Source organism: Monodelphis domestica, chromosome 2, assembly GCF_027887165.1.
Source record: "Monodelphis domestica isolate mMonDom1 chromosome 2, mMonDom1.pri, whole genome shotgun sequence".
Taxonomy (NCBI): Eukaryota; Metazoa; Chordata; class Mammalia; order Didelphimorphia; family Didelphidae; genus Monodelphis; species Monodelphis domestica.
In genome coordinates this window covers 505,106,124-505,134,042 of record NC_077228.1, presented here as the reverse complement: position 1 = coordinate 505,134,042, position 27,919 = coordinate 505,106,124, and the positions used below count along the sequence as shown (strand labels likewise).

The window sequence follows — 27,919 nt, the reverse complement described above, 5'->3', positions numbered from 1 at the left end:
ACTCGGTACCATCGTCTCTACAAAACCATTCTTAAACCCTTTCCTTCTCAGAACTCAAATACCAACTCTTCTGTCATTTATCCATTATTTGTGAAAATAATAAAAATAATGAGACTAGTAACTTAATTTACTTATTCACTGTAACACCAATAAAATTACTGAAGATTATTTTCTAGAACTAGACTTATAACAGAATTCACCAGGGTCTGGGGATGTGTTTGTTTTAGTATATTTGAAAACTTAATACCATTGATTTCCTTGCTTTCTTCAGTTAGAAGCATTATTCTCCTCAGTTTGCTGCCAGCAGAAAGAGGGATGAATTCCCTGCTTCAGGGGAACAAAAAATCATGAATCTCAAGGGAAATGCTAGATATGGCTTCTCATTCCTAGATATGACTGAAATCTAAAACAGCAGTCATCAAATACTTTTAGTAATAGTTTTTAAAAATTATTGGAACAGATCAGGTAAATTAGGCCAGAAGTAATCCAGAGTAACAGCATAGTATTTTGAGAGACCCCGAGGCACCTAGGACTCTGACTGAAATTCCTGGAGAAACTAGAAAGCAATATGAGAAAAACTAAGTTTGAACTAGCATTTTAATTCACATACCACAAGCTCAAAATGACTACATAACCTAAATTAATATCTTTTTTGTATATGTGTCATTCTCTTACTTTTAAAATTCATGAAGATATGACCCACATATTCTTATTGATCTAGACTTTATATCACATAAAAAATGTGTTTTTTTGTGATTGTTCAAAGTGCTTAGATTTTTTGCAACCCTGTATAAAAGATTCAGGATGTCACTATAGACTAGTGACCATCTAAATGTCCTTCCCCCTTGCTATTTGTTCATTGGCATTGAATACCAAGAATTGCTAAACCCAGGTGTCCAACTGATTATTTAGGGAGCTTGTACTGGAAAATCATGAGCTCTTTGATAAGTTACTTCTTTTTTCTAGAGATCACAAAGCTGTTGGAAGACGACCTTTCGATAAAATGGCAACTCTCCTTGCCTACCTGGGCCCTCCAGAACACAAGCCTGTGGCCGACACTCACTGGTCCAGCCTGAATCTTACCAGTTCTAAGTTTGAGGAATTTATGACAAGGTAAGGGAGAATTATTTTAATTGTTTTTGGGGGGGATATGTGATTTCTTTGGTTTTTGTTATTTAACAAATTTCTCTCTCTCCCACCCCAATATTGGAAGAGGGAAAAAAGTTGTTACAGATCTTGTCAGTGAAACAAAACAAATTCCTACATTGTCTGTGTCCAGACAAACTTATGTTTCAGTCTATACCCTTGTTCATTCTGTCTCCATCAGAAGATAGACAGCCATGGACTTCATCCTCTGTCCTCTGGAATGGTGGTTGGTTTTTGTATTGATCAGAGACCTTCGGGCTTTTGAAGCTTTTTGTCCTCATAGTGTTCTTCAGAAGGCACAGATTTTTCTTCTCTTTCTGCTCCCTTTATTCTGCCTTGGTTCATACATGTCTTCCTAGGTTTTTCAGAAACCATCCCCTTCATCATTTCTTAGAGTAAATTAGTCTTCCATTGCATTCAGAGACCATAAGTTATTCAACCATTCCTCAGCTAGTAGACATTCCCTCAATTTCCAGTGGATCTGAGGTTTCAGCAGCTTGAGTGTCTTCTCCCAAGTATGTATATCACATACTTGCCATGCTGCTTTTTCTTTCTGGTTTTTGTCTTGCTAGTATTTTCCCCTAAAATCCATAGAGCAGCGGTTCTCAACCTCTCAATTTGTAGCAATGAGAATACATAATGCATTTCAGGTGTTTACATTCCGAATCATAACTGTAGCAAAATTACAGTTTTGAAGGAGCCACCAAAATAATTTTTTGGTTTGGGGTCACCGCAACATGAGGAACTGTATTGCGGGGTCACGGCATTAGAAAGGTTGAGAACCACCGCACTAGAGGATCACTGCAGTAAATTGTAGAACTTCCTTTTCTTCTTTCATCATTTTAAGGAAACACATAAAGCACTGGAGTCTGGTTCTTGAAATGTAGCTGGCTTACCAGCATTCCCAAGCTACTTGTCCTCCATAATGCCTTCTAAGCGGTCTTCTACTCTAGTCCTTCATGGTTCCATGGGGCACCTTGTACTTTCCATGTCTGCTGACAAAATGTAAGCCCTGACAAGTTCTTCTAAGCTGGTAAGAGCTACAGTATCAGCCCAATGTAAAAGCTCCATAAGGTCTTTCTCTACCCTCCTTTTTACAAAGGATAGCACAATACACGGCTCTTCTGTGGAGCAGACATAACCGTGACTCCGTGCTGAATCTTCATGAGGTGACCTTTGTATATCACAAAGGCTCAACAAAAATATGTGCATTCAGTATTTCTGTGGTAGAGGGCATTAATGAGCCAGAAGCACAAACAAGCATCGGATGCGGCGCATCAAGAATTATTTCCACAGATCAAATACAATTCTATACTTGAACGCCTGTCTTATAACCTGAGAATTCTATATTCATACCCTCCGAGTTCTGGGGACGTGTCTTCCAGAACTAGATGATGAACTTGAGATTTTGCCATCCAGGCCACAGCGTGGCACAAATGACACACACTTCTTTAATATGGTGGGTGCTAAACAACCTTTTGAAAAATCTTTGCTCCCAATGGATTTTTCTGTTATTCTGCTATATTTGGTATTCACTCCACATAAGAGAAGATTTCTTGAATATTCTTATTATGCAAACAAGCATCTACAGAGGACTAAGACATAAAACTTTTTTTCTCTTTAATCCTTTTTCTCCCTTAGAAAAATTACATTAAGTACTTCAAACATGTGTGCACACACTCACACATGTGGGTCTCAACTCCCCACCTCTCCTTAGGGAGCATCTGTTTTCCTGTCCCCAGAGACAGTCCCTTGGGTTCATTCTGAGCCTCATCCCTCAGCTTGCTGGGAGGGCCTCGCTGTTCGTTTTGTTTGGGCTCTCTTGCTTCTGTAGGAGGCGCCAAGTGGGCCCTCCATAGCTCGCTCACCGAGGTGCCTTCATCTGACTGCCGAGCTCTGGGTGGAGAAAGAAGTGATTTTACACCACCAATCGGGCTCGTTAATTAGTGGAGCTGTTATTGCTGTTTTCAGGCACCAAGTGCACGAGAAGGAGGAGTTCAAGGCGCTGAAAACATTAAATATCTTCTATCAAGCAGGCACTTCCAAGGCTGGGAACCCCGTTTTTTATTATGTCACACGCAGGTAAGGCCTCTGCATTTTTGCCTTTGACTTAAAAGTAAGATGGCGTCCTGCTAGCTAGAGACGGACTGTTGGCATGAGAGGTATTAAAGGAGATGGCAAGCGTCGGGAGCTATTGGGAGCACAGCCCTGGACGCACATGTGGGCTCGTCAGTCAGAACTGTTGACTTGTCTCTTCCACTCTCCATGCTGATCGCCAGGCAGCTTCTGCCCAGGGCCAGCGCTGGAATGCTTTGGGCTTCTCCTGGGTCAGTCCAGGTGGCGTCATTCACTACTCTTTTGCAGTAAATCCCCCGAACAAGCCGTGTCTTCCATGCTGGCTGCCAGGCTCTGGGGCTGGACACAGCCAAAGTACCCCCATCCTCCCAGAGCATTTCTTCTCCAGGGAAGTTGCTGTTGGTTCACAGGCGAGAATGTTTGGGCAGAGAGAGACGGGCATTGGAGAAAGCGTCTGTGTGGGGTGCGCAGTCGATCTCTGTGAGGCAGAGAACACACTAAAACAAACAGGAAAGTGGGAGCGTTGGAAAGAACAGAAAAGAACACATGCCACCTCTGACCACTGAACACCTCCCAGTTGCCCAGGCGTGCGCTTTATCCACTCCACGGCCCTTCTGGAGGCCCCTTGAGCTGATCATGACTCAGGGGCAGCGCCTTCTCACACCTGGAGAGCCGATGTCCTCTGGGACATGGTCCTCCATCGGACTGTGAAGGGAGGTTGGATGTGCATGTGCTTGTGGGCTCATTGGTGTGAGAGGCTTGAAGTGTGTAGAGAGCTCCATGTGGGGCTTGGCATGTGTAAAAGAGGTGGAGGCTCCAGGAAGTGAAAGAAGGTGGCAAAACCCCTTCTTCCCCGACCTCCTTGGCATGTCCTGGGGAGCCTGGATGCCAAGCTAGTAAAGGCTTTCCTTCCCAAAACCATCTCCCTCCCACAATCTGGCACTTGTCTACAGGCAGCCTAGTGGTCATTTTTAGTTTAGGGAGGAGAGCCGAACAAGTGAAGGAAGAGCTGGCCAAGGAGAGCTCTAGGTGTTTCACAGCATCTGATTTGGAAGGGACTTCAGAGTTAATCTAGTGTGGGCTGTACTTCCCCCAGAACCCCTCTGAGACAGATCTTCTCCAGTTTTGGGGTGTCCTGAGTCCCTCTGGCACCAAGCTGGGAAAACCTATGGACCCTTTTCAGAATAATATACTTAAGTGACTGTAAGAAATGCTGAATATCAGTAAGAGTAATTTCTCTCCCCACCCATGTACTTGAACCCCCTGGGCACTTGGTGAAGGGATTGAGGGTCCAGGAGTGGCAGCTTCAGAGCCTCCATTCTAAGCCATCTTTCCAGAGTGCATTCAGCCATTGCTTAAAGACTTGTATTTGGGGGGACTTCTTGTTTGCCAAACCAGTCTGTCTCATTTTGCAGAGCTCTGACTAGGAGAAGTGTTTTTGTTTGTTTAAATATCAAACCTGCTTATTTAAGGCCAGAAACAGAAAGGAAATCAATCAAGAAATGTCCAAAAGGAGCTGTTACTTCCCTCTCTTCTCAGGGTTTCTTGCCCCAGTTCATGCTATATGTCCATCCATCCATCCCCCGACCCTCCACTGGCCGTCTTACTAAAGGATCTAGCAGATGCTTTGCTTCTGATAGGTTCTCCTCCTTTTATTCCCCTCTCTGCCCAGAAGGCAGCCTGCAGGTACCCCTAATGGTACCCAGAGCCAGGCCAGCTGACAGACTGACCCCACCTATGTGGTTGTCCTTTCCAGGGAGCAGCATCATGGAAAGTAGGAAGGGACCCTTGCTAGAGGCTGCAGAAGGTTTCTGCCAACTTGAGAAGAAGTTTGAGAATCTGCTGTGGCCCACAATGGCCAATGGATGGATTGAGCCATTACCACAGGGTTAGGTTTTTCAGATCCTGAGCCAAGATCGCTTTCTCTGTAGAGAGAAAAGCCCTTTCACACTGTTTCTTTGGCGATGTAGACCTGCTGCCCAGGGAGAAAAGGTCAGTGGTGAGCAGAGTGGATGGAATAAATAATGTTGGCAGTTAGGCCAGCTCATGCAGCCTGTGGACAGAGAAAGCTGTTTGTTTGTTTTTAAGCCTTACCTTCTGACTTAGAATCAATACAAATATTGGTCCAAGGCCAGTGAGGTCAGATTTGAGATGATCATTTTTGTGACACTATAAGTCACCGTGATGCTGACCCCATCTAGCATACTGTCATATTTTGATGTGTCCTAGAAGGTGAGATCCTGCTCCTGTTAGATAAAGGTGTTTGTGCATATGTTAGTACAGCTTCTTTCCTTGGAAAAGAGATTGGATTTGCTTTGGGAAGAGTAAAAGGACATCTGGATTCTAGATGTCCATAACAGTTCTTTTAAGGAGGGTTCAGGAGGGATGTTCAGCTTTGCTTAAAGTGGGGAGCACTAGCTCTATGACCTTCTGAACTTTTCATTGGTTCTATAAATTGACCCCAAAGCTGCTCAGTGACAAGCCTTGGTATTCCTACTGCTACTCTCTACCTAGAAGCCTTCATTCCTTTCATCTGCTGTTCCTCTCTTCCTTTCTTTGGACTTGGCCTTCCCCAGCTCATTGTTCCTATCTGGAATGGCCTGGGCCCTTAGACTTTCCCTTACCTTTCCTCCTTTGGGGTAGGTTGGGGAGGATTGTCACAATCTAGAATGTAAAAGGACCTAAGATCTTCTGGTCCAAATCTCTCATTTTATAGCTGAAGAATCTCAGATCTTTCTGAGTTTGGTCTCAATTAAGACAGAAAGTTTATGTGTATCTCTATAAGACAAACACCGGATTTGACTTTTTTTTTTATTTTTAATGTCTTTTTATTGATATCTAGTTTTTTACATCCCCAGAATTTCTCCCAGCATTCCTTCCCTTCCCCCCTCCCAAAGAGCTATTCTAGATGATAGATATTTAAAAGGAAAGGAAGGAAGGAAGGAAAAAAGAGGAAGAGGAGGAAAAGAAAATCAGAAAGTCTAAAAAGATATATAACATTCCATACCTGTGGACTTCTGCCCCTGCAAAGGAGTCAGATGAAGGGAGTGGGTAGAGGTGGGCATCTTCTGTCTTTTTTTAGGGGTCATACTTGTTTTTTGTAATTTGAAGCATTCAGTTTTGATTATTTTATGGTCGTATCTTTTATTTTTCAATAGCATTAGGTAATGATAGACTGCAAAAAGGGGGGTGGTTTAATATGTTTATACATTGCCATTTGAGTGACTGGCCATTGAAGCAGAAAAAGAGTTAACGGCATATAGAGGGGGACTAGGAAAGCAGCCATGCCAAAGGGAAGTTTGGGGATGTTGTTCAACCTTTTCAGTTGTGTCTGACTCTTGGTTATCTGTCTTGGTGGGTGTTGTTTGTTTGTTTGTTTTTTTAAGCAAAGATACTGGAGTGGTTTGCCATTTCCTTTTTCAATTCTTCTTAGAGATGAGGAAACTGAGGCAGACAATGTTAAATGACTTGCACAGGGTCACAGAACTAGTAAATAGTGAGGCCAGATTTGTATTCAGGAAGAGGAGTCTTCCTGACTCCAGTCAAAAGCACTATGTCTCCACTGTGCCGTCTAGCTTTTCCCAAGTTTGGGGATAGGATATCTACTGTATCGGAGCACTGGGTCACAGGATTCAAAATGGAAAGAGGTCCTGGGTATCATTGAAGGCAGACGGTCTTTTGTTTCCTTGGGCATCCCCAGAACTTAGCACAGTGTCTGGGGAACATAGTAGGTACTTAATAAATGTTTATTGAATGAATGCTTGAACCTGCTTATTTTACCCATAAGGACACTGGTTATGAAATGGAGAGTGTCATTTAGACTATAAAGGGAAAAAATGGGATTGAAGCTCAGTCCCATTACCATTATATACTCACTGGTGTAAATCATCTTTTAATTACCCAGGAAAAAACTAGCAGTGCCTCTTGTAAAGAATTATTTTGTCAAGTGAATAGTCACCCCCTAATGTTGGTTGGTTGGTTTGTAAATCCCCATTTTCCTGTTCTGGTTTTGTATAAAACAAGCCATCTGCTCTTAAGAGATGGTGATAAGAGAGTGGTACCAATCTCAACCTCTGGAGAAGACCTTCTCCATCAGTAGCAGAAGTAAAAGACAAAGATTGCTGGGCTGCTTGGTGAGGGACCTGGATAGGAACACCACACAGGCTCACCCTGTAAATCATCTTTTTCCTGTTTGCAAAATAAGGATGGCTATTTGTAAGTTCCCATCTCACAGGCTTGTTGTATGATGGTCTCATGAGATAATGTGTATGGGATATGCATTGTAAACTTTAAATGCTATGCTATTGAGGATAGAAAGCATTACTGTAGCTACCAGTCCTGCGTCATGTACTATAGTAGCCCAGACTAGTGAGCTTCCTTTGGGAATCCTGGGGATTTTTTTCTTCCTGAGGTTGTCATAATTAAGGTATAAATACACCCACACACCCACTCTGTACTTGATTAAAATTGTTCTGCACAGAAGATGGCAATACCAAGAATTTCTTCTGCTTCCTCTGCCCTTGTTTCTATTGTGCCTATTGGAGATTGGACTGTTTTATAATCCTGAAGAGAAACGACATCTGGTTTGTGATTGCTTTTTAATTGAATACCACGAGGAAAGGGGGAAAAAAAAAAGATTTCTTCATCCATTCAAGAAACTTTTATTGAGTGAACATTTTGTCTACAAACCATCAAGTTATTGAACTTCCAGAAATAACCAAGATATTAAAAGACCATGAATTAAAGCCTAATGGTGGTCATTCTTTAGTAATTGAGATGCAGTACAGAAGGCTGCTTTCCCACTGGGCTTTCCATGTTTTGTAGTTGGCAGCAAATGGGCCAACTGCAGAAAGTTCATCTCACTAACCCACAAAGCAGCAAGAAAGGCATCATGAAGAAAAGCAATGGGAGGTCGTCCATTTCTCTGAGGGCAGGACTGCTGTTTGTCTGGGTTTGACTTTGATTCATAGTTGGATTCTTCTGAGAGGTGGTCGTAGTATCAGCCAGAGCACCCCCAGTAGAATCTCTGCTGAATAGAGGAGCCCCTCCTAGGGCAAGGAGGAAGCCAATGAACCACAATGTAGACCCCATCTTCTTTTCTGTTTCAAGATAATACAAATGGATGCTAACATTTATTTTAAAACACCAGACAAAGAAGTAACATAGATCTTAATTCCCTAGACTCTTCTTCTTTGCTTATTAAATTAGTGATCTAACTAATGTTCATTTCCCCCTTAACTTTTCTAGGGAGCAAACAAAACTTTCTTCTTTTTTAAACTTAAGGCGTGGAGATGGATTGGGGGGGTGGAGTGTACAGGTAGGAAGAGGAGGAACCCAGTCTGGCTGACAAAAAGAACAAGGCAGATTCATTTTTTATAGCAGCCTCTTATGGTCTTTTAAGTAATGCTGAAACCCATTTTAGAGAATTTAAATGGCTTGAGATCACAGCACTTGTTTGGGGCAGAGTTCTTTCATTCCTATTCCAGTATTCCTTGATAGAATAATGACAGAGTAACAAGAAAAAAATGAAATATAAAAAAAATCTTATTGCTGAGCCCCTTTAGTTAAAAAACAAATAAGCAGCACTGAGCCCTGGATTTAGTTCCCAGTGTTCTCTAGAATGCAGAACTCTATTTTCTTAGAAGAAAACATTTTGAAAGTTAGAACTAAACGACTTAGAGAGTTTCTTTACCTGTTGAGGCTTTATTTTTCTTTTGAAGGTTAGAACCCGAGACGTCTTTTGTGTCCTGCTCTGGTACCTCTGACTTCTTATTCCTTCAAAAGCTGCTTAAATAACATTTTATAGGCAGTGACACCTGAAACCGCCTTCTGGGCTAAATGCTGTTTACTTTTCTCTTTTGTAGTATTTTCCAGAGCAACGGGTATAAACAGATGGAATGAAGCCAGAGTGCAAGGAGTTTAGATGAATTACAATCTTGCAAAGAGCTTCCAATTTATTAAAAGAATATAATTAATGTCACTTTAATTTTTGCAGCCACATTTACCCAACAATCCTTAGGAATGTACCTTTATATTGATGCTTTTAAAAAAATTCTTACCTTCTATATCAGTTCTAAGATGAAAGAGTGGTAAGGGCTAGGCAATCTGGGTTAAGTGGCCTGCCCAGTCACACAGCTAGGAAGTATCTGAAGCCAGATGTGAGCCTTGGACTGGCCAACTCCAAGCCTAGCTCTCTGTCCCCACTTATATTGGCTCTGACTAGGAGAACATTCTATTCGATAGTTTTACTAGTTTAAGAGAAAACCCCCCAATATTGCTTATATTTCTTACTAAGATTAACATTCTTCTGTATTTGTTTCAGGATTTGATATGGTTCAGGAATATTCATACCAAAAATAACTTATAATGTAACTGATTAAAGTAGCACATCCAGGCTTGTTAATATAGCTCTGATGCTGTGATGAAAGAATATCACACAAAGCATGGCAGTTCATAAGGAAATCTCTTCATTCCTTATTTTAAAATACCAACCTGCCTTTTTTGCATAAGGACAATTAGCTAAATTCTCTGATTTTTTCCTTTAATTTTCAGAGAAGTTCTTGAAGTGGTAGTTTACCCAGCCTTGGGGGTGGGGAGAGAGAGGGAGACCTGATTCCAGGAACCACAGTAAAGGAGGAAGTGCAGTGAGTTGTGCTTCATGAGCACCAACACAACACTGGCAAGCTTTTCAGACAGTGCTGGGGTTGACATAGGACAATGGCATTTCCAAAACATGATCAAAGTCGTGGACAAGTCTGTACATGTCTCTGACTTAGACCTTTGTCTTCCTTTGTCACCTTTTTAAAGAAAATACCTATTTCACAGAGTGTTCCACGCTTCAGTTAGTTCAGTTCAGCAAACTTGTTTTGTTTTGTTTTTTCATCAGCCATTTTAGGGAGCACCTCTTGTGGCTCTGGAAGAGATAAATATTCTGACAAAACAGGACTTCTTGAGGGTGATAGCTCCCATTTATAGCCTATTTTTAAGATTCTCAGAGATTTCTTCCCAGTAATCTTGTGAGGTAGATGGCATACATTATTACAGATGAGGAAACTGAGGCTCAAAGAAGCTCAGAGACTTGAGCACAGCCAGATGGCTGGTGAGCATCAAATGTAGGGAGAGGGGGACAAGAAGAGGTCCTGGATCACCCCATCTTTGGTGTGAGGCACTTGTAACTTCCAGTAGGTCAGAAGATAGATTGAAGAGGCTTGGGCCTTCCAGGAACCCAGAGGCAGGACCTCAGCTTGAAATTTCCACCCAAGAGTCAGATGGGCTGTTCTTATTGTCTCGTCATTCAGCCGTGTCCAACTCTTCATGACCCTGTGGACTGTACTTAGCACACCAATGCTGTCTCTTTGGCAGAAATACTCAAGTGACTTGCCCAGGATCACATAGCTACGTAGTGTCTGGGACTGGATTTGAACCCAGATCATCTTGACTCCGGGCCCAGTACTCTATCACTGAGCCAGCCATGCCTCCAGAATGGGTTGCCTCCTGTCTTTCTTGGCATTTATTTGTAGAAGCCCAAGGCATGGGAGTTATTTTCACTTAGATGCCGCTGTGCCATTCCCACTCAGGTCAGAGTCCTCTAGCCCAACACTCCCAAGGCAAGAGTGGGCCAGCGTGCCCAGAGCAATGTGGCCTGGTGGTCTGTATGCCCTCTCTGAAGGAAGGTTGTGCCCTTCGCATCAGGAAGTTGTTGTTGTTCAGTCTCTTCAGTCATATCTGACTCTTTGGGGGCCCATTTGGGATTTCCTGGGCAAAGTCACAGGAGTGGTTTGCCAATCCTTTCTCCCCCCTCATTTGACAGATAAGGAAACTGAAATGGTTAGATGACTTGCCTAGGGTCACACAACTAGTAAGGCTGAGGCCTGATTTGAACTTGGTTCTTCCTGATTCTGGGCCCATTGTTCTATCCTTTGCCTCACATCAAAGGAGTTAAGTATTGTAAATAAGTTGGGGGGAACAACCAATAAACTGGTACAAGTCTCTCCTCATTTGTTGAGCTGTGCTTTGAGGAATCCTAAGCTTTTTCCCTTCATTTTATCAGAGAGCATTATTAATAGGTTTGGGTTTCAGGGTCTCATTAAACTTAGTGGTAAGCAGCTTGATCTATGAATAAATTATGGCATTAGAATGAGCATCAGTTAAGAGTGAGAGGAGCAGAACCAGGAGAACCTTAAACAGAGACAGATACACTGTGGTACAATCATATGTAATGAATTTCTCTACTAGCAGCAGTGCAGTGATCTAGGACAATTCAGAGGGACTTATGAGAAAGAACTGTGGGAGCGGAAAGACAGAAGACAAACGACTGCTTGATCACAGGAGTCAATGGGGGTGTGATCAGGGATGCAGACTCTAAGCAATCACCCTAGTGCAAATATCAATAATATAGAATTAGGTCTTGATCAATGACATATGGAATTACTCATTGGCTATGGGAGGGGATGGGAGGAGGGGACAGAAAGAACATGATTTCATGTAACCATGGAAAAATATTCTAAATTAATTAAAAGGGGGAAAAAAGAATGAGGAGCATCAGAACATCCTCAGGCCCTTGCATTGGTTTACTTAAAGTACTCAATTAAAAAAACCAAACTAGAACAATCTAATGCAAAAACCAATAACATGGAAATGAGTTCGGATCGAGGACACATGTGATACCCAGAGGAATCACGCATTGCCAATGGGAAGGGGTCGGGGGGGAATGATCTTTATTTCTAATGAATAATGTTTGAAAATGACCAAATAAAATAATGTTTAAAAAATTAAAAATATATATATAATTATCTTGGTTCTTTGTTTGATTAAGAATATATCTTCTACCCAAAGCTGTGAAAGGCTTGCTTCTTTTCTAATTTTTTTTAATGGTATGATCTTTGACATTAAAGTCACCTATATTTAGAGTATATCATGAAATATAGTATGAGATGGTGGTCTAAACCTAATTTCTGCCAAACTGCTTTGTAGGTTTTCTAGCAATTTTGAACAAATAGGGAGTTCTCTCCTAAGAAATTTATATTTTCTGGTTTATTTCTCATTGTGTTATTGAGTGCCATCATTTCTGTATGCCCCCTGTTTAGTCTATTTCATTGACCTTCCTCTCTATTTTTTAATCATTGCCATATGAGCTGATGGTCTGATGCTTTTTAAAATAGTTTGAAGTCTTACTTCATATCATTCCTACATCTTTTTACTATTTCCCTTGATATTCTGGAGTTTTTGTTTTTCCAAATGAATACTGCTATTATTTTATTGACTTCTGTAAAGTATCCCTTTGATAATTATGATTGATATAACATTAAAAGTATAAATTAAAAAAAAACTATTCATCAAATATGGGAGTTCAGAAGGAAATTTTCATTAGAAAACTGAACTTGCTTCACTTTTCCCATTTTTTTAGCATTGATAACAACTCCTTTTACTTCAAATTTCCTTAACAAAATGTCACAAAATTGCCAACATATTTAACAATAATATAGAAGTTCTTTGCTCTAACCAAAATGATCCGTTTCTCAAAGAAAATTCTTTGTCATTAACAAGTTTTTAAATCTATATGTATTGTTGATTACTCTTAAAAACTATGTCTGTTACTTTTCTTGACACAAATGAAGAAGTCCAGATTGCATGGTGGTCAATTAAAAAAAAAATCCTTACCCTCTAAGAATTGATACACTGAATATTGGTTCTAAGACAAAAGAACAGTAAGGGCTAGGCAGTGGGGGGTTAAGTGGTGTAGGAAGGTAAGATGATTGCCATAAGAAATGACAAAAGGAAGAGACACCATTTCAGAGAATCTGGGGTAGTATAAACTGATTCAGGCCAAAATAAGCAGAATCGAATAATCGAAAGGTAAAACAAATGTACCCAACCATCACAGCATTGTAAATTGGAATCACTTTGAAAGACTTAGGAACTCTGATCAGAGCAATGACCAAGCCCCCTCTTCAGAAGACCCATGTGGAATCATGTCATCCTCTTCAGGGCAGAAGAGATGCCTCAAAGTGCAGAATTGATTCTAAGACAGAAGGTAAGGCATTTTTTAAGGCACAGAAGGAAGCTTGAGTGTGTGTGTGTGTGAGAGAGAGAGAGAGAGAGAGAGAGAGAGAGAGAGAGAGAGAGAGAGAGAGAGAGAGAGAGAGAGAGAGAGAGAGAGAGAGAGAGAGAGAGAGAGAGAGAGAGAGAGAGAGAGAGCTTTGAAAATAAAATACTAAATTGCTTTTATGCTTTTAGAAAAGAAAAGGCAAGTGGTATGAATTCACCACAGTTTCATAGATAATCCTTTTTTATCCTGTTGTGTTCATGGGAATGATTGCTTTTATGGTGCTTAATATAAGAACTAAAATTTTTTTTGAGAATATGTACATGTTATCAAGTGAACATTTTTACTGCATGTTTTTGCTATCCAAAATGAGATTACTTAGTGTGATTAGTTGATTAGAAAGTTCCTTGTACATAGGGGCAATTTTTTCAACATATTTTCTACAAGTGGGGCCATTTAAAGTTGTGTTACATTCAATTCACCAAATATCTTTGGATTTTAGCAGTAGATTCAATTTGTGCCAGTGTTTCTCTTGTCAAATAGGATTTTTTGCACTTAGAATTTCTGTAATCAGCCTGAAAAAAAGAATATAGTGCTGTTGTGGTCACAGCCATGGTTTTTTCTTATTGAAGCCATATAATTTTCTTTGGAAAATTTCTCATTGAAGACAAAGATTCTTATGTAGATTCTAATGCATGCAGGCAAAGCAAATAGCATAACTGCCTTTTGAATCTTGGTGATCAATGTCAAGGAATGGATTTTCTAGTTTAAACTTTTAAACTTTCTTAACATTTCCAACTGGATGGCCAATCAACATCTTAAACTCAATATGTTTAGAGAAACGCCCCATCTTTCCCCCTAACCTGCTCATCCCTTCTACATTACTGTAGAAGGCACCCCTGACCTCCCAGTCTCTCTGGCTCCCCACCTAGAAGGCATCCTGAGTCCCTCAATGTCTCTCTTCCTCCTCCCCCATGTCCAAGCTGTTACCAAGACCTGTGATTTCTTGGATTTGCACCCCTCTCCCTCTCTCTGACACCCCATATCTCTCTTTTAACACTGCCCCTGCCTTGGTGCAGCCCTTCCTCACTTCATGCCTGGAATGTTACAGAAGTCTCCTCCTGGAGGCTCTGCCTTCCTTGGGTTTGCCCATCCTGCCCCATCTGTGACTCAGTTGCCACAGGGATCTTCCTGAAGTATAGATAACTCTGACTGTCCCCAGCTCAGTAAACTCCAGTGGCTTTCTGTTTCTTCTAGGACCTATCATGAAATCCTCTGGTATTCAAAGCTCTTCTCCACCTCCCCAATCCTACCTTTCCAGTCTTATAGTTTGCTTCTCTCAGTGATCCTTCTCCTTGCTATTACCTTTTTTCTCCCCTTAAACCCTGAACAACTCTAAGATAGAGGAACAAGGGCTAGGCAAACAGTTAAGCGACTCGCCCAGAATCACACAGCTAGGAAATGTCTAAGGGTAGATTTGAACCCAGGACCTCCCAACTCCAGGCCTGGCACTATCCACTGAGCCATCTCTCAGTTCTGGACATTTTCTTTGGCTGCCCTCCATGCCAAGGACACTCCCTTCTGGCTTCTGGGGTTTCTTCCAAGCCCCAGTTAAACTCTTACTGACACCAAGAAGCCTTTGGGGGCCTCCTTAGTACTCTCTCTGTTGATTCTTTCTAGTTTATCTTATATATATCTTATTTGTCCATAATTGTATTCGTGTTCTGTTTTCCATTTATCTGAGCTCCTTGAAAGCTGAGACAGTCTTCTGGCTTTCTTTGTATCCACAGCACTTAGCCCAGTGCCTGGGACATCGTAGGCACTTAATGCTTACTGACTGCCTGCCTACTTTTAGCTATCTCTTTCTGCCCTCTTTGCTTGGATTAGTTTTGGCTACTATAATAGATTTTCTTTTCAAATTGTTTTTATCCATCATGAAATGTAGTATTTTTTCCACTTTTAAAAACAAACAACAAAGGTATGAATATTAAATTTAATTGCTTAACATTCAAATGATCATCTATAATTGTTCTTGTCTTATTTCAGCTTTTTTTTTAACCCTTACCTTCCACCTTAGAATCAATAATACATATTGGTTCTAAGGCAGAAGAGTGGTATGGGCTAGGCAATGGGGGTTAAGTGACTTGACCAGGGTCACACAGCTAAGAAGTATCTGAGGCCAAATTTGAACCCATGACCTCCCCTCTCTAGGTCTGGCTTTCAATCCACTGAGCTACCCAGTTGCCCCTTATTTCAGCTTTTTAAAGTTTCAGTGCATTTTGGGAAATTAGCTCATTTTATTGTGCACAGAATGATATCAAGATCCCAGTTCTGCTTATTTTAACTGTTTTTACTGAAAAAGAAAATGTCTTTATGTAGGAGCTAAACTAGAAAATATCCAATAGTTTCCTTCTTTCTTTTTAAAAAATGTTGCTGTTTACTTTTTTTTTAAACCCGTACCTTCTATCTTAGTATTAATTCTAAGACAAATTGGAGTTAAATGACTTGCCTAGGGCCACACAACTAAGAAGTGTCTGAGCTCAATTTGAACCCAGGGTCTCTCAACTCCAAGACTGGCTCTCAATTCACTGTGTTACCTAACTGCCCCTTTTTACTATTTATTTGATTATCTTAGAATTAGATATGCAATGTGCCATTCAGCACAAAATCAACAATATGCCGTAGCAGTTGCTTTAAACAACTTGTAATTTTATTCTTCATGGAATGATCAAAACAAGAAGAAATTCTAGAATTAGTAAAATGAAATAAATATTTTAATATTCCAGTAAAAAGAAAAGAAAGAAAAATCTCAGTTTATTTAAGGAGAGATCACAATCCAGTATGTTCTTATTACATTGATGAAATGTCCAAAATAGTCTTTAAAAATATAAATTGGTAGCAGTGAGTATGACTTAGTGGATTGAGAGCCAAACCTAGTGACGAGAGGTCCTGGATTAAAATTTGGCCTCAGACACTTTATAGCTATATGACCCTGGGCTAGTCATTTAATCCTCCATTGCCTAGCCCTTACTACTCTTCTGCCCTAGAACCAATACACAAGACTGGATGGAAGATAAGAGGTTTTTTTTTGTTTTTTTTTTAAGTATGACATCAGTCAGAATTGCTAAGTTCATAGATATTTTCTAAAACGAAGTCAATGCACAAAAAATTTCAATATATAGAATGTAGCTATTTGTAGATTTGTTTACAAAATCATAAGTTATAATTTTGCAAAAGTGCTATTGTTAGGGATTATGTCCTTTTGTCTTCTCCTCCTGCTGACCCAGTGTTCTGGACTTTAATTCAAACCTCTTTTCTAAATCAGTCACTCCTTACAAAATTTTTCTATAGCAGCTTTGAGCCAAAAACTCAATTTCAGAATAGGCTTCTATTGATAAGCTTCACCCATTCATAGGATATGACACCATTATTACTAATTGGGTTATTTTTTTTTAAACAAAAATTGCCATAACTCCTTCATTTTTGGCTGGCATAACCAAAGGGAGGGGATCAGATACACGGGCAATCCATAGTTAGGGCTTTACACCATCAATATCAGGGGGCGAGGGTTTTTTGAGAAGATGTGGGCATAGAGCCTCCAGCAACACAACTTTCAAATTGTGAAAATGCATTTTTAAAATCTGTTACCATCGATTATTACATCTCTTTTTCTTTCTTTTTTTTAAAATATATTTTATTTGATCATTTCCAAGCATTATTCGTTAAAGACATAGATCATTTTCTTTTCCTCCCCCCCACCCCCCATAGCCGACTGGGCATTAGATGTTTTCTTGATTTGAACCCATTGCTTTGTTGATAGTATTTGCATTAGAGTGTTCATTTAGAGTCTCTCCTCTGTCATGTCCCCTCAATCTCTGTATTCAGGCAGTTACTTTTCGTCCCCTCAACCTCTGTATTCAGGCAGTTGCTTTTCCTCGGTGTTTCCACTCCCATAGTTTATCCTTTGCTTATCCACTCCCATAGTTTATCCTTTGCTAATACATCTCTTTTTCTAACATCTTCTTTTATGTAGAACCATTTGTGTATTTGGATAAAAAATTGCTAATTATATTCCTTTTGGGTAGTAGCCTTTTTTTTGTAGTTGAGAAGCCAATGGGTTTTTTTCCATGCAGGCCCCCCTTTAAAGCACATTTAATGGCTAATGTTGTTGCTCCTCATTTATGACTTTTAGACCACCTGCATTTCCCTTTCCTTTCCACCATTCCCATTCTGCTTTCCTCAGCTTCAGCAAAAGGAGATTTTCCTTGACCTGGCTTGGCCTTCCAATGTTCTCATCTCATTCCTTTTGATCAAATGTGAATGAAAGTAGCATGTGGGTGGGAGGAGATGTGGAGATGGTCCTCCCATGACACTAGCATCCTGTCCCATTTTTCCAGTGTCTAACAGTTTCCTACATTCTTTTTCTCTCTCCTCTGTCCCAAATATTTTGTTCTTCTCTTGCTCTGGAGGAAGGGTGGCTTGCAATCTGAAATACTACCTTATTTGAGAAGCACTTGAGTTGTTATTCCTACATAGAAGAAAAAAAAATTTTTAAGAGATATTAAGTGTATCTAGAGCTTAGTGGATAGAGAGCCAGGCCTAAAGATGGGAGGACCTGAGTTCAAATTTGACCTCAGACCCTTCCTCAATCTGTGACCCTGGGCAAGTCACAACCCCCATTGCCTCGCCCTTACTATTCTTCTGCCTTGGAACCAATGCACAGTATTGATTCTAAGATGGAAGGTAAGGATTTAAAAAAAAATCATTGTACATTGAATTTCATGGCTAATGTTCTTTTCTCATATATAGGAAGAGAATCCCCATAGGAATACGAGGGCAGAACAAGCATTTCTTAAGCCCCTTCTGGGCTGTAACAAGCACTTTACAAATATTGCCACATCTGATCCTCCCAACAGTTCTGGGAAGTGTATGCCACTAATGCTCCTATTTTATGGTTGATAGTAATTAGGCAAACAAAAGTCTCAAATAACTTCCTCAGAGCACAGCGCTGGTAGGTGGCTGAGATCAAATTCGAACTCATTTCTAGTCTCAGAGTTCTATTGTCTGCACTACCAAGTTCAATAAATTAGTTCAGTTGTGCTCACTTGGTCAAGAAGAAAGGACTTCATGTGGGCCTTAGTGGCTAGAAATAAACATAGGCTAGAATTTAAGTCAAATAAATTAAGAAAAGTTATTTTCTTTGTTAGTTGAATGTATTTGGGGTTTGGCATGGGGAAACCCTTTGTCGTGTGAAGGCAGTCATTGTTAAGAGTTTGTAACTGATACATTGTGCTAGATCTCGTGTATGCCTGAGAAAATCATGGCAATTAAAGTGTTGATTGGCAAATATAATCGACTTCCCTGATAGTTCTACTTGTTCTGATCTCTCACCTTTTTTCACTCTGTGTGTGTGTGTGTGTGTGTGTGTCTGTCCAATCTCTTCCCTTCCATATTTAGCATACTCTTTCTTTCTCTAAATAAATATTTGACAAGCCATTGAAAACCTTTCCAGAAGTATTTGTAGCGTTTGGAACAGTAGCTATGGACAACAGAGGGCTTGTAACCATGAGAGAGGTGGCATTTCCTGCTAGAAAGTCTTCCCATGGATACCTCCAGAACAAATCAAAAGCTTTAGTATGTGTTGGGTAAAGTGGCTAAAAAAGGGGGTCAACAAATCCAGTTTTGTACTCAGCTCTCTCTCCTCGTTGGAATCCTTGCTAGATTTTTTGTGATTTTTGTTGATAGTGGTGGTGTTAGTGTAATAGAATTTTGTTTGTTTTTTGGTTATTCAGAACTTGGCAAACATGAATAAATGTGAGTACATTCATGTACAAGTATGAACAGAAGAAGATCATCATCTGTGAGACCATGAATCTCTGTTACAAGATCCTGTTTCTGAATACAAGTTTCTCATTAGTTCCAAAGCTACCCTGCTTGTCTGTGTTTTCTTTTGACCCTCTTTCTGTTGTTTTCTGTGCCTCTTAAATGCCTTAATAACCCTTTTAATTACTTTTTCCGTAATCTACAGCCTTTACTCTGCATCCATTAGACTATTTGTATTTGAATAATCCCAGAAAGTTTTAAGTTCTCAAAGGAGCTGTGTTCTTCCCAAAGCTCAGACCTTATATTCAATTTTATATTTCAGCTGTTACCCAGGAATCTACTTTTGTTGTTTGCTTGTTTTTCAGTAGTGCCCACCTCTTTGTGACTCCATCTGGGGCTTTCTTGACATAGATAATAGTGTGGTTTTCCAAGATCTTTTCCAGCTCATTTGACAGATTAGGAATTGAAGCAAACAAGGTTAAATGACTTGCCTAGGGTCGTGCAGTTAGTGAGTGTCTGAGGTCAGATTTGAACTCAGGAAGATGAGTCTTTCCAACTCCAGGTCCTGCACTCGATCCACTGTCCTACAATGCTGCCCAAGAATCGTCAGGAGCATCTTGATTTGCTTATTTCAAAGAATAAATAACAATTCTTTGGATTGTAGAGGACAACTAGTTCAGCTTGGACTGGAGAGTTGAGGAAGGATGAATGTGCTACACGCATGTGCATGTGTGTGTAGGTGATGCACAGATACATCTGTGAAGCTGTACGTGTATACACACCCCGCCCCCAACACACACACCCCACCATATTTCTTGATCGACTCTAGTATATTAGAGTTTGTCTGTTTTGACCTTTTTGCAAAGTGCTATTCTGTAAAGTTGTTTTCTCTTAGGCTTCAATTAGATTACACCTTTCATTGTGTCAGACAAACTAATTTGCCTGACAAATTAGCACTCAGCCACACCGTGTTTTTTTTTCCATTCCTGAAACACTTTTTCTTAAGAATTTCTTTCCTGAAAGGTCTCTGTCAGGAAGGAGATGGCCTTTCCCTGCAGACTCTCCAGAGGTAACACCACACTGCAGGAGTTGGTTTCCTGTGTGATTTAAGCATGATAATTTGCTGCTTCTGTGATTAAAAATGGAAACCTTTAGCCTCACTTTGCCCCTTGTATTCCTTTCTGTAGTCTCTTTTCTTTATTCTTTTTAAGTCTTTCTTCCTTTTGAGCTGTGGGAATGGCTTTATAAAGAAAGAGAGCACTTTCAAAAAACTTGGAGGGGGAAGCTGGGTGGCTCAGTGGATTGAGAGATGGGAGGTCCTGGATTCAAATTTGGCCTCAGACACTTCCCAGCTGTGTGACCCTGGGCAAGTCATTTGACCCCCCATTGCCTAGCCCTGACCGCTCTTCTGCCTTGGAGCCAATACACAGTATTGATTCAAGACGGAAGGTAAGGGTTTAAAAAAAACTTGGACAGAACCAGCAGCCTCCAGAGCATCTTGCCTTGGTGGTCAGTTTTATTTCCATACAACCTTTTCCCATCTATTTCTTCAGGATTAATAGGGACAGAACACCTCCTCCCACCCTCTCCTTTACAACTGTCTAAGCCAGATACCTGCAGGGAGGTTGGCCTTGTGCTGATAGTTAGGCTTATCAAAGAATAAATCGTGATGCCTTTTCCGGATTGCTTATACACTTCTAAAATTTGAGACAGCTGATGAAAAGAATAATCTCAATCCCATCATTTAGTCATAGCTACGTCAGTGTGAAGGGAGTTGATCAGTTTAGAGCCAGTAAGGCTCTAAACCTCAGGGTACACTGAATTGGCCTGGCAAGACAAGTTTAGATGGTTTAAGAATGATGGGAACCTGCCAGGCCAAATTACAGGAGCAAATTCTTTTCGGTATCCCTTTTGACTATTTTGACCTTACTCAATATAAAACAAAAAACCCTAAAAACACTTTCTTTTTAAAATTCCTAAACTAGGAAAAGAGCACTTGTATAATAGAGCATGGGTTAGAGACAAAGTCACTAGCGCCCCCTAATGTAATGGTGCCAGGGATTGCCTTTGGTTTCTTTGACTATATATCAAGGCAGAGAAAAAGAGACAGAGCGAGAGAGAAAGACAGAGAATTGGAAGAAAGCTCTGGCGGGTCAGAGGAGCAGAGTTCCATAAGTCAGCTTGAAGGAGTTTATTGCTAGAACATTGAAGTGTCCAGGCCCTATGCACTGCCTTCAAGCAGGTGGTATATATTTTTTGCCCATAGCAGATAATGAACACCCAAAACTATGGCATAGAGAGGGCATCCATTATGGACTGATGGAAGGAATAAACACGTCTATAAAGCTCCTCAGCTCTTTTCGAATCTTTTTTAAAGTGTTATTATGACTGTGCAGCTCAGTGGTACAGTGGATAGATCAAATCCAACCTCAGATACTTCCTAGCTGTGTGACCTCGAGTAAGTCACTTAATCCTGTTTGCTTCAGTTTCCTCATCTGTCAAATGGACTGTGGACCAAAATAGCAAACCATTCCAGGATCTCTGCCAACAAAACCCCAAATAGGGTCATGAAGAGCTGGACTTGCCTGAGACAGCTCAACAACTTGTAAGATTTCATTTCAGATTTCAGCTCAATGGCAGATAACTGGATTGCCTTTTGGGAGCTTTGCATAACTCTTAATGACAGAAAACTTTTCCTTGGAACAAAAACCTAACCTGTTTTGTCATCATCTGTGTTGTACTATTGTGTAGGATAAGGAATCCTGGAATAGCCTAATTTTTTTCCCCTAACTTAAAATTTTTTTTTCAATTACATGCAGAAAAAATTTTTGACAATTGTTATCTGACATTTTATGATTTAGATTCTCTTTCCTTTCCCTGAGGCAGTAAATAGTCTGATATAGGTTATACCAGTGCTGTCATACAATATATATTTCCATATTCCTCATGCCATGGAAGAAGACACATATCATACCACACAATAAAAAACTCATGATGGAAATAAAGCAAAAGTTGGCTTGCTTTAATCTGCAGTTACACTCCAACAATTCTTTCTTTGGCTGTGGATATCATTTTTCTTTTATTTTTACTAATATTTCCCTTATTACAAGTAAAAACAATTTTTAAACTTTTTTTTAAAGTTTTGAGTTCCAGGTTCCCTCCCTTCTTCTCTTACTTGCCCTGCCCTGCCCCTTTTCTGAGATAGTAAACTATCTGATATAGATTTTGGATGTGTGATCATATAAAACATGTGAAAAAAAGATCTCAAAAAAAGAGAAAAAAAGAAATTAAGTATAGTCTATTTCATTTTGCATTCAGACTCCATCATTTCTTTTTCAGAGGGCAGATGACATTTTTCACCTTCAGTCTCTAGGATTGTCTTGGATCTCCTTGAGATACAGACCTATTAATTGTATTGATGATCAAAAGATATATACAGTTTTAGAGTCGTTTGGGAATAGTTCCAAATTGCTCTCCAGAATGGTTGGATCAGATCTCAATTTCATCAGCAATGTATTAGTGTCCCAATTTTTCCACATCTCCACCAGTATTTGTCATTTTCTTTTTCTGTCATGTTCACCAATCTGATAGGTATGAGGTGTTGCCTCAGAGCTGTTTTCATTCGCATTTCTCTAATCAAGAGTGACTTAGAACATTTTTTCAAATGATTATAGATGGCTTTGATTTCTTCAGCAGAAAATTGCCTGTTCATGTTCTTAAACCATTTATCAATTTGAGAACGACTTATTTTTATAAATTTGATTTAATTTTTCAAATATATAGAGAACTAAGTCTTTTATCAAAGGTCTTTGATACAAAATTTTTCACCTCGCTTTCTGGTTTCCTTCCAATCTTGATTGTACTTTTTTTATACAAACCCTTTTAAATTTAAATATAATTAAAAGTATAGTGGGTACCATGTGTTATCATGGATTACCTGGAATTATCTTGGAACCTTGTTTGCTGATAATAGTTTAGTCCTTCACAGTTGATTATTGTACAGTATTTCTGTTACTCTGTATATTCTGTTCTCCTAACTTCACTTCTTATCAGTTCATCTAAATCATTCCAGGTTTTTCTGATCTCCTTCTGTTTGTCATTTCTTGTGGCTCAAAAGTATTCCATTCCAGCCATATCTCACAGCTTGTTTAGACATTCTCCAATTGGTGGGCATTCCCTCAATTTTCATTTCTTCACCACTACAAAAAGAGCTGCTAAAATATTTTAGTAGAGGTAGGTCCTTTCCCCCTATCTCTGATCTCTTTAGCATACAGACCCAGCAGAGGTATTGGTAGGTCAAAGGGTATGAATAGTTATATGATCCTTTGGGTGTGGTACTATATTGTTCTCCAGATCAATTGTATCAGTTCACATTTCCATCAGCAGTGAATAACTGTCCCAATTTTCACACATCCCCTCCAGTAGTTACCTTTTTTCTTTTTGTTCATATTAGCCACTTCTGGTATCTCAGAGTTGTCTTGATATGCATTTCTCTAATTAGTAGTGATTTGGAGCATTTCTTCATATAGCTATAGATAGTTTTAATTTCTTCATCTGAGAACTGTCTGTTTATATCCTTTGACTTTCAACTGAAGAATGCTTTGTGGAATGCCAGAGTATTCAAAGAAAAAGTCATTTGGCAAAGCTTATGGCCAGCTTAAGAAGTCTATAAAGTATTAATGGATGAATCCCAAGCTTCCTGAATTATCTAAATGAGTCCTTTACAGGCTGGCCTCAAACTTTTTTTTTCCACCTTCATTATCTATTATTTCCCTTCTTATACTCTATAACCTAGCCATCCAATCCAACCTGTTCCTTATCCATAGAACTCAGGTCCTTGCTTTTGTACAGTACATTCTTCTTAGAACCCTGGAATATGCTCCCTCCTCAACTTTGACCTCATTGAATCCATTTTTTTAATTGAATCCATATTTTTTCTGAGAAGATGCAGCTCAGCACCATTTCCCACCTGAAATCTTTCCTCATCCTCCACAGGTACTGATGCCTTACATGGTATTTATTTGCCTCTGTGAAGCTCTTTACATGGTTTTGTTTCCCTCGGTATAATATGATCATGCTCTTTGGAAACAGATTATTCCATTCTGAATATTTGAATGCCCATTGGGTAACATGAGATCTGGCACATAGCTGACTCAGAATAAATGCTTTTGGAGTCCCTGTAGAACTCCGTAGGAGAAGCTTTGTAAACTATGTGGTGTGAGATAAGAAGATGCCTTAGCCTTGGAGGAAAGGGAGGGACTAATTAATGTTTAGTCCTACCTTAGACTCTACTAATGGCAAAGCATTTAGAGAAAAATCCTAGGTATTTTGGGTGAAAAAAGGGGCTCAAGATGAGAAAGAGGGAAGCAGGAATGAGTAGAATTTAAAGAAGCATCACATCCAAGTAGCTGTTTGTAGAGGCTCTCAGTTGCTATGCATTGCAGTTCAGAAGTGACAAGCACATTGACGTTGAAATCAGAAGACCTAGATTTGAGTCTCATCTTTGACATTTACTGGCAGAGCATCCTTTATTTAACCCAAGGCATTTAGCCTCTCTGAGCCTTGGTTCCCTTTCTACAAAGTAGAATCCAAAGGTATATAATTTCACAACAGTCTTCACAGTAATCCAGAGAGAAGGGGTTTGAGAAACTAATTTATAAGATGCTACATAAATGTGAATAATTATCTTAGTCATTCCTGGAATGACTGCTCGTCATTCTAAACCTAGCTCAAATATGATTACCTTTTTTTTATCATCCCTTACTTTCTGTCTTAGAATCAATACTTTCAAGGTACAAAAGTGTGAAGGATGAGGAATTGGAATTAAGTGACTTGCCCAGGGTCACACAGCCAGGAAGTATCTGAAGTCAGATTTGAACCCAGGTCTTCCCATCTGCAGGCCTTGCTCTCTAACCACTGATGCACCTTGTGGCCCCTAAATATGATAGGCTTTGCTGACTCAATCTCTTCTTCCTACCTTACTCCAAGGACCATTACCTTCTTTGAGATCTCTCTTGCTGACCTGAACATATCCCACATGATGCTGGACTGACGTGTCCTTTCATCTGCTCTACCTAGATCACAAATTCCTTGAAGGAAAAGGCGGTATCTTCTTACATTCCCCTCTGCTTACAGGATCATGCCTTCCACTTACTAAGTGGTCCAGAAATGTTTGTAGACTAGAGCTGAGAGCTTATCATGAAAACAAATAGAAGGTCTTTGTTTAATAGAGGCCAGTCTTAATGGGCATGTTTAGGCTTTTAAAAATCAATCCATCCTATTCTCTTCTCTTGAAGCTAACAGCAGGGTTTAGTTCAGTGGAGTATATGCATTGCTTTTCCTAAACACACAGATTCATTGACATCAGTCTTAGAAGGTGCCAGCATTCTTGATGATAGGTTCAATAGAAAGAGAAAGCACATGTTAAGCACCTACTGTGTGAAAAGCTCTGAGGATACTAAGAAAGGCAAAAGGCAGTCCTTGCTCTCAAGACACACTCACAATCTAATGGGATATATTGGAGATGATCCATAGAGGGAAGGCACTGGCTCCAAAGGGAGCCCCGGAGAGGCTTCATGTAGAAGATGGGACTGGAGCTGGTATTTCATGGCAGCCAGGAGGGTAGCTGAAAAGGGAAAGAATTCCATGTATTGGGGACAAACAGCCACTGAAAATGCCTGGAGTCAGGAGAAGTTTCCTGTAATCATTAGCAAGGAAACCAATAGACCTGAATCCTGGGGTATGTGAAGGTGAATAAGGTGTGAGCAGACTGAGAGAGACCTTTGAAGGGTGTGGATGGCAGACAGAGACCATCAGGAACCACTGGATTTTATTGATTTGAGAGATACATAGTTTGATCAGACCTGTACTTTTTTTTTTAACTCTTACCTTCTGTTTTAGAACTGATACAAGGCCCCAAGGCAGAAGTGACTTGCCCACGGTCATGCAGCTAAGAAGTGTCTGTGGTCAAATTTGAACCCAGGACCTCCTGGCTCTAGGCCTGGCTTTCTATCCACTGTGCTTCCAAGCCCCAGACCTGCTCTTTAAAAGATTTGGACAGCCAGTCAAAAAAAATGGATTAGAATGGGGAGAGGCCTTGCTCTCTGTCTAGGGAACCCATCAGCAGGTGCTTGGAGAAATCCTGGAGTGAGGTGATGGGGGGCCTGCACTGGCGTGTTGTCGTGTCAGAGGAAAGAAAGATGCAGCCAATAGAGATGTGAAAGGCATAATCAACAGGAAGGATGTGACTATTTTGTGTGTGGTGGTCAGAGAAGGTGAGACGTTGAGGCTGACACCTAGGGGGCCAGACTGATGCTCTGGAAGATGGTGGGGTCCAGACAGTAGTAACAAAGAGGAGAAAAGTGAGGGGTTCATTGGGGTTCTATTCTGCTTAAGATGTCAAGGTGTTTGATGAGCAGTTGGAGCCTAGAAGTTAGCAGAGGGGCTAGGGCTGCCAGGGTAGATTTGAGAGCTCAGTCTAGCCAAGGTGATTGAATCCATGGATTAAATCACCAAGTAAAATAGTCTAGAGGGAGGAGAAAAGAGAGCCCTGGGGGCACCCACCAGCAGCAAATAAAATCTAGAGAAAGATCTTGCAAAGGTGACTGAGAAGAAGCAGGAAAGGAGCTGGGGGGAGTAGTTTCACAAAATCTAGGGAGAAGAGGGTATCAAGTGAAGAGTGTCACCAATAGCAAAGAAATAAGAACCAAGGAAAAGCCATTTGATTTGGCAATTAAGAGATCATTAGTTTCTGTAGAGAGAGCAGTTTGGGTTGAATGGAGAGGCGGAAAGCTAGACAAGAGAGAATTAAGAGGGTAAGGAAAAGAAATGGAGTTATCCTTTTCAAAGAATTTAGCCCCAAAAGGGAGTTATGGGGGACGTATGATTCTATACAAGCTCCTCAGTGTTATGCTCACTTTTAGAAATAATAGTATAAAAGCCACAACATTTAAGAGTACAAGACAAGCACTGCCTCCTTCCATTCAAAATACAAAAAGTATCATTTCTTAACAAACGATCATCAGATTATTCTTGGGATGTTGATGGATACTATATTTGAAAGTATCCTGTCATTTTCTCTCTGCAGTACTGTCTGTATTAAACTAAATAGTTGTTTTCAGCTTATGATCATTTGCTTGAATTTAAGACTGAGCAAAGACTAAGAAAATGTCTTCCTCTTATTAGGATCCTAGATTGAGTCAGAGGGACTTTTGAAAGAAAGCCATCCTTTTTCTTTTTTCTTTCTTACCCTCCTTCCTTCCATCTGTCCTTCTTTTTATGTTCCTCTTTCAGGTGGGGTGAGACTTGATTTCATTAGTGTAATGTAACTCCCCTCCAGCCAGAGATATCTGCAACTTACAAACCTATTCTATCACCCACCAAGAGATTACTCTGAATACATTATTTTAGCCTGTCTTCTTTAGTATTCCTGTCCCCTATTTTAATTCAGTCTGTTTGTCTCTGTCATAGTTTGACAAGTGATTTGATTTTCCATTCCCAAGAATTTCTAATTACAAGATTAGATTGTAAACTATTTGAGGGCCCTTATTTGTTATAAATGTCCCCTAAGTTTCTAAATAATGCCTTGCATGTTATCAGTGCTTAATAAGTGTTTGTTTAAATTAATTGATGCCCTTTTCTTTTATGGAGAAATTCTCCATAAGATCTGGTTTAAGGTCAGGCATGGCCTATGAGTCTAGTTACCTTTCTGGAAATTGTTATAATGCTGTAAATGCTCCCCTTCCCATTTTAATTCTCTCTACATTGGACAAACTGTCAATTGTTTATTCTTAAAGCTCTCTTTCTCTCCCTCTCCCCTCCCCCCCAACA

General features: G+C 40.1%; 1 protein-coding gene and 1 long non-coding RNA gene across 23 annotated transcripts in view; one reads left to right on the top strand and one right to left on the bottom strand.

Annotated features, from left to right (window-relative positions):
• Positions 1–27,919, top strand: part of NF1 (neurofibromin 1) — a 281,583-nt gene that overhangs the window by 180,880 nt on the left and 72,784 nt on the right. For all 22 annotated transcript variants that reach the window (XM_056819485.1, XM_056819484.1, XM_056819475.1 and 19 more), the window contains 2 exons: positions 967–1,113; positions 3,118–3,228. In XM_056819485.1, coding sequence (XP_056675463.1) covers positions 967–1,113; positions 3,118–3,228 — 258 coding nt within the window. The remainder of the gene's footprint in view (positions 1–966; positions 1,114–3,117; positions 3,229–27,919) is intronic.
• LOC103102279 (uncharacterized) lies at positions 7,868–9,206 on the bottom strand. Its single transcript, XR_001627348.2, has 2 exons — positions 8,915–9,206; positions 7,868–8,321 (listed from the first exon to the last, which is right to left on the bottom strand). It is a non-coding gene; the product is annotated as an uncharacterized LOC103102279 (long non-coding RNA).